Source organism: Microplitis mediator, chromosome 10 (genome assembly GCF_029852145.1).
Source record: "Microplitis mediator isolate UGA2020A chromosome 10, iyMicMedi2.1, whole genome shotgun sequence".
In the NCBI taxonomy this organism is placed as follows: Eukaryota; Metazoa; Arthropoda; class Insecta; order Hymenoptera; family Braconidae; genus Microplitis; species Microplitis mediator.
In genome coordinates this window covers 7,881,195-7,895,661 of record NC_079978.1, presented here as the reverse complement: position 1 = coordinate 7,895,661, position 14,467 = coordinate 7,881,195, and the positions used below count along the sequence as shown (strand labels likewise).

Sequence of the window (14,467 nt, the reverse complement as noted above, 5' to 3'; positions counted from 1 at the left end):
CCATCATAAAACTCTCGAATCATAAAGCTTGCTAGCTAATTCCCAAGCATTAAAAAAACTTTTTCATTCATTACGTATTTTTTTTTCTTCATCGCCGCAACTTTAATACTTATATTTTTATTCCCCTGAGCAATCTATATAATGCTCTAAAGAAAAAAAAAAAAAAAGCTCGTAATACTTATTCTGATTCAACAAGTACAAATGCAAAGCAACAACTTTATCGTTGATGATACACCAACTCCAGCCGAGTTTAGTGTCCAAAGTAAAGTAACATACGTAGATGTAGATGTAGATGTAGCATCATAACATATCAGAAATATATGCACGAACCTGGTAATTTTTTATTTATATTTTTCTCTCTATATATATTCAATCCATGTATTACACACACGATCTTCACTCTTTAAACTTATCCGCCAACGCTCGTGGCGTACAGAACAGAAGTGGTACTCTCTGCTACCGCAATGAAGCTTGGTATGGAATGCGACCGAGCTAGGCATCAGCCTTGAGCTGGCCAGTAGCGCGAGTCAGTCTAAGGTGCGACTTTATTTTACATTTATATTAGGTAGATTTTTCCCGCGTATTTATGCACTATCCGACTCACATCAACACCACAACCAGTTTGACGTCTAAAAATTATTAAATCAATAAGAATAATAAATTTAGTCGTGTCATGACAGGTGGTTAATTCATCATATCGCACATTAAATAAATATATAGATAATATCTATTTAGTATCGCTTTCTATATCTATATACTCTCATCAATAGCGCCAAGATCTATCGCAAATGAAACCAATCCAAAGTACACATCAAATAACAAAAACCGCTACCCCGACCTACACTAAATAATATCACCCCCACTAAAACATTAGACTTAACTAATATAGGTATATATAAAATATAGTATTAAATCAGACAAACACTAGTGCCCAATCGAGTTAATCCATCTGTTGTATTCACACGGCTGATCATCCCGAACGATTAATATTCTAGCAACAATGATTTGGGCCGTTGCCCACGCACGCTTTACATCATATATGAGAGAGTAGATTAGTAGCCGAGTTATAGCAGATATGAGATGAGAGTACACCAGAGCAGAGTAAAGACTAGATTTGACTCTTTGGCGCGCGACCACACAGCACATAACACAGCTATTACAATAATAACAACAACAACAACATCACCCAGTCTTTCACGCTGGGCTGCCTCAACGTGTCGTAAAACTAATCTCCGAGATACCGATTACATAAGCCGCCCTCTTGTTCCCGTAATTCCCTCAATATATAGATAGAGTTTGTTAGTTTTATACATTGTATATAGATATATGTATGTATACATGTACCAATATATATATATAATACTACACTTGTCGTGTCTTTCTCGTACATTTAATGCTTGACTCGCACTTTCCGTGGGTCGGTTCGTTGACGTACGTGCACCCGACCTACCTCAACTACTGGTGTATACTGGCAAATACATATATATATTTATATATATAAACTCAATCGTCGGTTTTGTGTTGCCACTGTCTATTTACCTTCAATGTCGTTATACTCGTCTGCGTGCCGATGCCCGTGTTCATGCATCATAAATCTTGACAAATAAACACGCGTTTCTATTATTAATGATATATTATGATTGTGTATTTAACTTACGAGCAAACCAAGAACTTAAGAACTGTTTATATATAATATATATCGAATATCATAACAGTATATTATGAATAAAATTTATAAGTTATTAATTTAGTATTAGAAATAGCACGTGTGTGATAATTTTAGAGACGTTAAAAGTTGACAAAGTGGCTTTGAATATAAATATAAAGAGATTTTAAAATCTAGAGACTGTTGTGTTTAAACCGCAATCCTACCCTAGCTAGGTCAGGGTTATAAGCGTCAGACTTGGCAATTTGTGAAAGAGAATAAAAGGAATGAGTATAATAGGGATCACGACAAGACAACGAAAAAAATAAGAGAGAAAAGTGATTTTGTGACTGGTAATCTCATGGGTCGACACGTACTCTCGTTTCTTAACTCATTACAGCCTTTTATTTCCTCCCTTTTCATCCTCCTACTTCTTGTTCACGGAGCGTTGATCCCTACACTAGTATAAAATTAATTGAAGATAACACGCGCCGCGGCAGCAATTTTCGCACTGTTTTACCCGGCAACTTTATACTGTTTAAATTGTTCCCAGTGAATCACGTACCAAAGCAGCGGCATCAGGTTACCTAAAGTGGCCGCGGGACTCTTTAAAAACTCGGCTTTTAAGTAAACGAAAGAATTTACTCAGTAGTATGAGGCCACTTGCCACTCTACCGACAAAGAATTAAACATGTCCTTTTTTCAACCATATATATATACATGTTTTGCAAAAAGGAGAAAGTTTATTGCCTTTATATATTTATTTATATTTCATGAATCAAAACAGAGAATCACAAGTGTGATAAATAACTCGGGTTAGTTAAGAAAATAAAAATTAAAAAGAAAAGTTAATTATACGAATATATTAAAATTTTTTTTTTTTTATAAAAAAACAAAATTTATATACACGCAAGGTGATGAGATTCATCGAGTTATACCTGTATATATATATGTGGATATATATTTATATATGTTTGTGAGTATGTGTAAATAAGTAAGAAAGAAGCAGAGATAATTTTTCTGCACATGAGGACATAAGTTATTTCTGATGTCAATGATATATATTCTTATCATTAAATTCCAAATACTGATAAACGGGAACCGCTCATTTACTTTTTTTTATTTTCAGCACACATATAAATTACACCAATTAAATTAAAAGTATACAACGTCACTGCTATTAATAACAAATGTCTTTATTTTTCAAATTTAATTGATAGAAAAAAAAAAATAATATAAATAATTTTATAAAGTTTTAATAACAAAATAAAACTGAAAAGTAAATATAAAATAATTATAAATATTTTATGCACATTAAATTATTGTTGTACATGGAAGCAAATTTTATTAGCAAATATTTTCTGTAATAAGGGGTGTATATACAAAGTAAATTAATGTTTAATGAAAAATATTATAGAACGCTGGTGCTGTACACAAAATTTTCCCGGGCTCTGTTGCGCGTCAGACGGTTATATATCCGTACAGCAATATCTAGACGCGTACTGTTTTATAAATAGAGAACGCGCCCTCACTACACACTCAAAGCTACACAATTAAGCCTCATATATGTACATACGTTCACCAGTCGAGTGAGTCCCCAAATTGTTTTCGTAAACTATTTTTGATTTTATACATCGCATGTTATTTTATTACTCTGAGGCAAGAATATCATTCTTATCAACTATTTACTAATTACTGTTATTAGTAATTATTTAATTGTTAGTTAAGTAACAGGAGTTAATCAATGTATGCACGGAAAAAAATAAACTATATAAATTGAAAAACGTAATGTAATGAAGTGCTTAGTAAATATTGTCATTCTAAATAGGATTCGATTTATAGACGCAGATAAATTTTTAGGAAAAATGACCCAAAAAGTTTGATACTGTGAAGACATGAGATAAATCGTCGCCTTACGGGTAAATCTCGTAACTGCAAAACTATAATTTTTTCAGAAATCGGTCAAAACATCTATTCTATTACCCGTGCGTTAATGGAAATATTACTCTCTTGAAATGAATCAGTGAATTGTGCTGCAAATCAGTGAATATTCACTGATTTGCAGCACTTTTCACTGATTCATTTTAAGAGAGTATAATTCACAAGTCTCTCGAACACTCTGTTATAATTATTAAAATTTGAAGCTTTTTTTACGCAATAGCAGTCCTAAAGTATGTTTTTCACTCATAATGTTAACTATGAAAAAAAGTAGTTACGAGGTTTACCCAGAAAGGGGACGAAATATCTAAATTTCTCCCATGCACATTTTAAAATATACTACTCTATAGAATATAAATGAAGTGCAACTTCTACTAACACCGAAGTCAAAATTTAGTTACTGACTATAGATGGCCTTACAGTATCAAATTTTATGGGTAATTTTTACTCAAAAGTTATCTGCGTGCAATTAAAACGTAAATCTTTACAGGATAAATATTAAAATTAATTGCCTATGTAGAAAATATGGATATTTGAATTTTAAAAATCGCAACAAACATTAAAAATTTATAACACGTATTATAAAATTTATTGTTTGGAATGTTAAAATTCTCTATATTGACACCCAGGTTTCGGGTTATAATTTCAAACACCAATTTTTAAAGTTTATTTTTTTCAGTGTACACTGTAAAAAAATAGAAATTAATTCGGAGTGACTACGGATTTTATTTAAATCCGAATTCACTCCAGCACTCGGAGTTTCGGAGTTTTTTAAAAAAATCACTCCGCAAAAAGAGTAAATAGGAAGTTGGTCAATCCAGCGAAGTGATTTCGGAGTGACGAGGATTTTATTTCAATTCGCATTCACTCCGATTCGGAATTTTGATATTAAAATAAACTCCCCTTCGGAGTAAATTTCACTCTAAAGGAATTAAACAAAGAAACAGTCATCCGCTCCATATTCACTTCGGATTTAATCCGCATCCACTCCACAAATTTTTGACCAGTGTGAGTAAAAAAGGCCTAGTACCCGATCAGGGAACTAGTACCCGATCACTCCATGTATTTTTATATCTACATTTAGTAAAATTTAGTAAATATAGATATATAAATACACGAGTGATCGGGTACTAGGTCTTTTACCTTATATTTAACTATTAATTATAAATTAATAAGTAACTAAAAGTTAATTTTATTTTTTGGAGTTTAATAATTAAATATCAAAACACCTGAGCGACAAGCATTGATTGCGTTACTAAAATGAAAAGGGCTTTTTTATACATAAACTATATACTACTCCGTTCTCCATCGTCATCGTATCTGAAAGTTAGTTTCACTCTGACGTCGATGAAAGGATCTCTGCCAAACCGGCCGAGTTATTATCCAAGTACAACGCGGGCTCTCCGTTACTTCGAATATAAAATATAAAACTTTATTTGTCTCGACGTCAAACCCAATACTGTCAAAGTAATAAAATAATATTAGTTTAGTAAAACACCAACAACAAAATCACAAAAATAAATTAAATAATTAATACCATATACATTTATTTATTTACATATTTAAATATATATAAGTATATTCGTATAAATATTATAATATAAAAGTATATATAGAAGGAAGAATAAAAATAAAAAGTATGAGCAAAGAGAAAATATATAACATCGATTGCTCTTTCTCACTGTTTCTCAACGTGTCTTGTCTACTGTCTCTCTCAGACATTTGTATCCGCGCATCTTCTGTCTGCGTCTCTCGAGGTCTCCAAGTAGTTGCGCCCTCGCATGTTCCTTCGGGCAGCAGCCGAAGACTACGGAGCGGCAGTGTATGAAAATGTCGCGCAAAACCGCGTTTTATTTAACAGCCACATCCATTATATATTTTTTACAAACTATAATATTATATTGTTTTATATATTAATATTATTTATTTAAAAATATACTATATGAACGATATATACTGCAAGTTATAAAAAATATTTACGATGAATTTTCTTTTGCTGGGAGGATTATAGAGTCGCAATACGACAAGGCGAGCGTAGTCGGGTTTTGTCTGGTGTCGTGGCACGATTCTTTCGCTGGTAACAATCTACAGTTTATGCCAGTGGCGAGTTTAAAACCTAACGGATGCCGTACTATGTGGGTACCATTGGGCCCCGTCACTATTTTTATTTACCAGGCCCAAATTTTTAATAAAAATAATTCCCAATTTTTTTATTAAAAAAATATTTTAAAAAATTTTTTTGACTCAAAAATTATTTATATTTTTTTTTAATATAATAAAATGTCCTTCAGTTCTCCTTTAGAAAAAAAAAAGAAAAAAAAATTCACTTGAACAAATTTTTAAAAATATTGATTTTTTTAAAAATTAAACTTGAAACTCTGTAAATTTGTAACAGAGCTCAACGTTTTGCATCGTCACGTGTACCTACGGATCGATGAAAAAGTAATCGATGTCGTGCGCGCCAGGGTTTTAACTCACTGACAATATTTTAAATTTATAAATTGTTTTTTTTTTTTTTTTTAAATTCAAATAAAATGTTTTCCACAAAATTTGACTTATTAAATAAATATCAGATATCTCTATATGTCATTGCAAAAATTAATTAGGTGTAGAGTTAATTTTATTAACAGTTTACAATTATTTACACACCATAATTACACTGTGTATTGTGTGTACCTGTTTTCCCGAATAACTATTTATATACATAATGCATAGTCGTTGGTAAATTTGAATAGGGCTGTAAGTACCTTTTCATTCGACGGTAATTGTTCTATTACCTTCCTCCTCTCAATTACCCCGATACCGTAGTACTTGCGGTGTGTCTTTCAATAAGGATTATCTTGTGTTTTAAACGTCATAAATTATGAGACGGCTCATTCATCGTTTTATATACCAAGCAAACTCATAATTTAACTTTAACGCCGTGAATGACGTTTGACGCCTCCTTTACTTATTACCCCATACATATATACATATATACATACAAATATAAATTTATATGTATACATATATACTTAATCTATATAACAGAGAGTACATCGGCTATTTGTTAAGTTTGGGCGTTTAATCGAAGCATTAAATTGATTTTACGATCAGCTGTTAAGATTACGTACCGATACACCCCGATACACACACAAATATACATCTACATCGACACTATACATTGCCGTGGTATTACACACAGCTCTAATATTGCACGTGTAATATATTTGTATGTTGTGTTAGGATAACACGTGGTTATACCGACAAAGTGTCCAGTGTTAACAGCCAAACGATATTCATTTTCATCGGAGGCATCGGAGTAACAAGATACAGAGACCTGACAATACCAACACATGCAAATTACTGATTTCATAAAAAAGGACAACGACAACAACATCAACAATCATACGGACGTGTGTATATTTCTACGAGGACCTTCCGAAGGACGTGTTTATTATTAGTATTTTTTATTTTTCATCTCACCGCGTGGTTTATTCTTCTCTACGGTACACGCAACTAAAAACGTACATACATATATTATATTATATAGTTATATATATGTTGCTTAAATGTATGTATGTATATAAGTACATATAACTCTTGAATAAGTATCGCGCGTCGCGCGCACGCATTCGGTGGCATTTCACGGCGCGCACCTCATTAAGATTTTACGACTTGTTGGATGATGGACGGGGTCATTTACACCCGTTCATTCAGAAGCTGTTTCCACGTTTTGCATATTACTTACTACAAACTTTGTATATAAATGTTATAAAATTAATTACCATCATCGAGTCTAAAAAAAATAATGACGTCTCTATATCTTCAATACTAGAGAATAATTCTCGGTACTTAGTATTTAAAAAAATTCAAATTTTAATGAGAGTAAATTTAAAAAAAAACTAAATAGATAAAAAATGAAAGCGCTTGTGGATCGACAAGAATGTGGAGGCTGAAAGCGCTTCGGCCGAGTGCGCAGTAGTTTACAGCAAGCGAACTAACAGCCCTGGCCTCGTCTCCCTTGGATAATTTCTCTCGGAGTTTTATCCCACGATCGAGAACAATTGTCCCGGGTTCTCCTGCGTCGTTGCGACGGCACTGAGTCCCGTAGCGCTGAGCCGGAGTGCAGGTGGGCCGAGAGCCCACGGAGAGACCCGAGTCTGTACGTAGGAAACCCGAACATCGGTACTCGTCGAAGACTGTTGTCAGAGTATTTCAGTAATGCTTTACATGGCCAACCAGCAAGTAGGTTTGTCCGTGAGAGTTGTTTTACGTCCAGTGATCGTGCGGTGTTTTATTGTACAACCCGTGCAAACGTTATACACACTACACTACGGCTTACGGCAATCGTGAGACCGTGACGATTATATATATATTCTTATATATATATATTTAATATTAATAATTTAAATAAAACTAAAACTTGAAGATTCAAAGTTTCTATAAAATAAAATTTAAACTTAAATAAAATCGCAACTGTGGACCTTTAAAGGTCGATTTTTTTTTCTTGTACTTGAAAAAATAAAACGGCTTTATCTCCTGTGCTTTGTATGGTTTACGAACGATCCAAGATGCTGTCATCAGTGCCAGCTAAATAATAATGTGGTGCGACGTTGGTCAGGTGAGTTTAGTGAACGTTTACACATCTTGAGGATTTACGGTTTTATTTTACCGAAAATGTGACATATATAATAATTTAGTTATAGTTTTTAATTATATTATCAAGTAAAAATATCATTATCGCTCTGTAATACGGCTCCGATAAATGTGGAGGTGAATTTTTTATGGTGGTAAAATAATTCCGAGTATGAGCGAAACCTTCCGCTGACCCGAGTGCTCCAGACGTCCAACTATTTGTACTCGGACGTTTTTTTTATGTTACAAGTGTCTTTTTTCATCCACTCGGTTTTTCATCATTTGCTTGCGTTATTTATTTATTTTTTTATTTTCCATTTATAAAATTTAAATTCTGTGAAAAAATTGTGTTTTTTTGTTTGATAATTTATCATAGGCGAGCATTAAATTGTAACTTTTTTTGAAATTATTTTAAAATTTAGTACTCTACTAATAATTTTCTCTAAAAATTATTTAGTTCCTTGTATCCGAGCTTTTACAGTTTATTTTAAAATCAAAACTGAATTTGAATTTTCCGAGCGTAACAAAAATAAGTAATTATTACAAAGATAATTTTGGTAACAAGCGTCATTGTAATTTAAATTTTTATCAGCTCGTAAAACTTTCACCTGTGTTAGATAGAAAAAGTCTGAGGAATATTAATAAATATGTTAAAAATAGTTAATTACAGAGCCTAGAGCTGTTTCAATAGATAGTAAACTGTCAAAAAAGTAAAACGAAGCGTACGATAATGGATAGCGGTGGAATGTCAGATTTGACGCGTGGTAACCTCGTGTTCGGTTGTTTGAATTTGAAGCGATCCCGCGTTTCTTTGGTCTGGTGAGTGTGCGGAGGGAGTGCGAGGAGGAAAGGAAGTACCGGATTCGCGAGTTGAACGAATAGAGTAGATAAGAGAGCGGGGAGAGACGACAAGAGCATCAGTAAGCGGCTGAGCAGACTGTTTTGCTTCTTCTCTTTACTTGTGTTATATTCGATTAATTCTATTGGAGCACTTGTGTTGGTATATAACATTACAAGACATCAACCCATCGAGGTATCTGTACACATATACATATATAAGTATATATATATTTTACATGTATGTGTGATATAAGTATAGTAAATCGTCTCACACATAAGTACTACAATAATATATATATATATATTATATGTGTACAGCTCTACCATCGTTAAGTACAGGAAAGTCTCGCGGGCACTTATGACCAACCATCGAGCGGCCAACCGTTTCTATGACTACCTTTACAACAACAACTTATTGTAGGGAAGTTTTTTTTAAATATCACAACTTCATTTTCCACCTTTACTTCACTTTACGACCACAAGTATTTCTTTTTATGCGTGGCTTCAATTAATGTTTACTTATATAAGTAGTAAACTGAAGTTGCAAAAAAATGAATAAAATATAAGTACTTATATAAATATTCGTTTAATATAAGATAATATATATACTATTGAAGCGTTTATTTGTAAATTATATTGTCGTAAAAGTCAAAGAACTTGTATTTAATTCAAGTACTTAGTGATTGCACTTGCATGCATGTATATATATATATATATATATATATATATATATTTATATAAGTATTTATTTAGACATGATGTATCATATTTTCGAGACTAAACGCATGACTAACGCACACGGCTTCGCGAGCTGCCGAGAAATTAGGTCTCGAGCGATGCCTGACAAAAGCCCAACTCCACGTGGTTTCCTCCAGTTCATCCCCCTAATAGAACTCCGCTGTATATATGTATATATATGAGTAGTTTTAGTCGCGTGCCCCACTGACGTATCTATTGTCTTTTTAACAGAGCCACCTGATCTAAAGAAACTTATTATATATATAAACAATATGTATATAATATAAGTATTATAGTCACAGGTGGATTGTCAATGAATTCAAAGTCAATAGCGACGCATTGATCGGCTATAATTGATATTTTATTACACATACATATCGTATATTGTTCTATTATTATCACCATCATCGTAATCATGAACATAATCATAATGAATATTAAATCGAGTAGAAATAGGTGATGAGTTTTTAAATGGATAGGTCGTTGAATTCGAAAGGTATAAATAGAAGAGACGTTAAGTGGGGAGTGGATTTAATTGTGACGCAAAAATAAACCAGTTGGATTAGTAAGTAATGATATGAGACATGTCTGGGCTTTGCGTCTCTATAATATATAATACTAGAATACGGGTCATTTTCCGGTTTGGACATGTCAATGCGTTCTATATAAATATACATTGGGATTGTATGCAACAACAATCTAGCTTGTACTCCATAAATTTATATCAAATGTACACATATCATCGGAGTTATCGTATGCGGCAATAGCCAATGTAGCGAGTGTTGACTGAAACATTTTCGTCCAGCAGACATGTCTATTTTTTGTTTGTCTTTTTTTTATTGATGACGATGATGATGATAGATAGGCCGTAGTATGTCTGGTAGCAGGTGTTGCGAGACAATATAAACTCAAAAATATCTATATACATGTAATTTATATGTGTATCTTTATGAATATATGTTGATATAGAGGACAAGTAGATTGGTCTTTTCCCCCGGAGAGCATTAATGAGAGTAAGAGCGGGATAGGCAGTATAGAGAGTGAGATATCGTCGTTGGGATCTGTCAATAGATTTCCCATTCATAAATTCGCCTCGAGCGTCATAGTTTCGTTAGCGTGAAAACTCTGCGCAAGCGACCACGTGGTGGCTTTGAAGAGCAACGAGACTTGATTTACGCGCGGTTTGTTTCACAGTTGCGCCCGCCTCCTTTCCATCCCGCCTCTCATTTGTCTGGCTTGTTCACTTTATATACACTCTACACTAACGCCGACGTCGACCTCTTGCTCTTTCTTTTGCTACTTCAAACACCTCCACAACCTTAAATACTACTACTTATACTACCTCTACCTCTACCACTACCACTATAACAACTGTATAAACTCATACTGATATTTACCGTACTCGTTATTCATTATTTTTTCGCACACGATTTACTTGTCATGCTCTCACGTCATTCGTCTCTCTTATACAAATAACTTATAATAAATATACACTTAGGTATTTGTATTATCACCAGGTTATTAATATTATTTATTTTCATGTATACCTGACCCTCGACAACAACTTATCCTATTCAAATATACCAGCATGTTTTTATTATATATATAATTATCAGTTTTACCCACAACTATTACATGATTCTGCCAAAATAACAATTTATTTTTCACATCCAATCCTATTCAACCTCATTTCAGTCAAAGACAAACCAAAAAAATTTAAATAAAGACTGAAAGTGAATTAAGTAAATGAATTTACATTAGAACACGTGGTCTGTCTGGATCTCTTGCTAATAGACATTTATTCAAGCGTGGTATTGTTTTGTTTACATTTACAAATAGACATAGCAATTAAGAGACCACTCACGGGTATTACTACAAGCGAATCAGCTGACTCAAGTAGTAAAAAAAATAAAATACCCAAACATATACATACACATACAAGTATACATAAAACGTAGTATCTCATCGCGATTACACGTCACTAAAAAAATGTTGACTATATGAATGTACTACGTAATAATATAATAAAAATGTATGTACACGTGAATTGATGATAGTAAGATAATTTATATTATTATCGATGTGTGTAATTATCGAGTTGTAAACAAGTGCTGTATATAACTATGTATTACGTGACATCGTTCGATTATCACATTAAATGTCATTGACTTTACTTTTATATGTTTTTATATACATAGATGTATGTGTATGTATATAAATGAAAATAAACTGTTGACTAATTCTTTCATCAACAGGTATAACAATACATAGTTTAAAAACATCTAAAAATAATCTATAGGTTTATGAATGATTTAGTGTAGATACGATAATCGAGTTGTACTTAAAGTTGTTATATTTTGTTTACTTAAACTATGAGCCATCATTCTTAATTTAAAACCACAGTGGGGCGTCTTTGTCCGAGTTACCAGTTAATTTGTACATTTTGAATCGTTCAGGTATAGTGTTAAAGTGTAATAGTAGTAGTAGTAGTAGCAGTAGTAGCCGAGAAATTACTTGGAGCATAGACTTTGTGGTAATGAAAGATGAATAATATGGTACCTGTCGTGCGGGGACTCAGTTGCGGTCTCAAGACCCAAAACGACAAATATATAACACCACAGTGTACCATGCATGGTATATAATAGAGAACAGAAGAGAAGAGAATGGTTTATTGGCGCCGGCTCTTTGATTTCGACACACTCTATGTTACTGCTGCAGGTGTCACACCAGCTATATATAACTACTACTATATAACACACATTTTTGCCATTATTATTCTCTTTTACACTCATTCGTCGTCTGTCCTTGACCCTACCTAAACCTTCTATATAACGAAACTCGAAAAATACTACCATCGTTAAACGGAGACGTTTTGCCAGAAGGGGAATTTACACTCAAACATCTTACTATGTTTATATATTTATTATATCTTTTATTATATCCAAATACTACAGATCGACAATGAACGATTGCCCGGAGCATTTCCTCATACAATTACCTTCACAAATACATATCCCTTGATTCACCGGCAAGATATCTTGTGCACGTGTTTTTACAACTCTGACAGTGACGCTCATCCGCATATATCTATATATATTTAAGTACTATAGGATGCATAATATACACATGTACATGTACACAGGGAAACACGCGACATCGTTTCAGAGACAGAAGCAACAGCTGACGCTATTGACAGATCGGATGTACATATACATATATATGTATATATATATATAAGTACTTTTGAGTGTTTATATGCAGGAGGAAATAGTAAATACACGTGGTTCCACGGAGAAATCGAAGCTCCGCAGTATGCGTGGAGCGTGTCATCCCTCTGCTTATCACCCCTCAATTCCCGGCGACGGCCCGGTCGCCAACCTCTTTCTACTACACTACTTCCACGTTCTCTCATACTACTACCCCCTTTTCATTCTATCTATATATGTATGGAGCACCTACCCCCTAGCCCCCAATCTCCAATCTCTTGTGAAACGTGTAATGCATTTCGACGTCCTTGCTCTCATTTCACGATTTACTTTCCGATACTTTTGCCCCGGAACTGTTTACTATTATTATGTATATTTGTATTTTAAATTCCTTTATTTTTTTTACCCTCGTCACGGAAAGTGATCAACCTGCTGTACTTATTCGCATTACTCTGAATATTTTTCGAGGTCGTTTACTTTTATTAACGAAATTAAGTTTGAGATACTGACTAAACATGCAACTTGGAAACGTCACGACGATGGTTTTGACCGCATGTTATGTGCAATTTCGTTTATATGTATACAAAAGACACATAACAACAGGTGATGAATAAATGTACCGTATAATACACTTGTGTTTATCAACTTAAATACATTTTAGTCTAGCTGTTTAGTCTAGTTAAGATGTTTCTTATTCACCTTGTGTTAAATAAATTTAATGCAGGAATTGGACTTTAAGAAGAGACAGATATATAGCCATCAAGTTTACATGTCATACGCCTCGTGTAAATTACAAGATTCACTTTAAAGTTTATACTTATGCTGAACTATGCATAAGTTAATCTCACGGAAACACGCAAATGTAAATACTATTAATTGCATATAAAATGTAAGCGAGTACATGTATACAAAAGTAATTGTCCGTATAATAATATATAAACGTTATCAAAGAATGATCTTGTATCCATTCACCAATTCTTTCGTACTCTTGTTCCTCTTTCATCATCATCATCATCGTCGTCGTCGTCGTCTGAAAAGTGTAAACTCAAAACACAGAGACCACAAAGCTACGCATGTAAATTCTTCGTTATGCTTATACACTTGAGAGTTCTTTCACGTGGATAAGAGAGCAGTAGCAAGTTGGTAGTTAGTGGTCGGCCCCCTGTCCCTTTACCTCTTACACTCAAGGGAGCATCAGTGAGTAATAAGAGGCATCAGCATCAGTACCAGTAACAGCAATAGAGAGATGTCAGAGGAGGCCGAAGAAGCGCCACTGGACGCCGTGTAGCGACGGATATCTGAGGGATCACGTGCCGCGCATAACTTACTTTCCCACCACTCCTTTCAAAGTGGCACGCGCCCCTCGTGCCGCTCTTGTCTGGTGTTGTTTGTGTCCGCCTTCCTTCGATTCCTCGATTCGGCCCGATCAGCGTGCTCTCTGTAACCTTCGTCAGTCGCCAGTGTCGATGCGACTATAACAGAC

General features: G+C 33.8%; 1 protein-coding gene across 2 annotated transcripts in view; it reads left to right on the top strand.

Annotated features, from left to right (window-relative positions):
• LOC130676770 (uncharacterized) overlaps nucleotides 1–14,467 on the top strand; it is a 116,712-nt gene that overhangs the window by 82,801 nt on the left and 19,444 nt on the right. The window contains exon 1 of one of the 2 annotated variants that reach the window (XM_057483270.1): nucleotides 7,777–8,186. The exons of the other annotated variant lie outside the window; for it this stretch is intronic. Within the exon in view, the coding sequence (XP_057339253.1) occupies nucleotides 8,166–8,186 (21 nt within the window). The 5' untranslated portion in view covers nucleotides 7,777–8,165. Of the gene's footprint in view, nucleotides 1–7,776; nucleotides 8,187–14,467 lie in introns of those variants that run through there. 2 annotated transcript variants of the gene reach the window in all.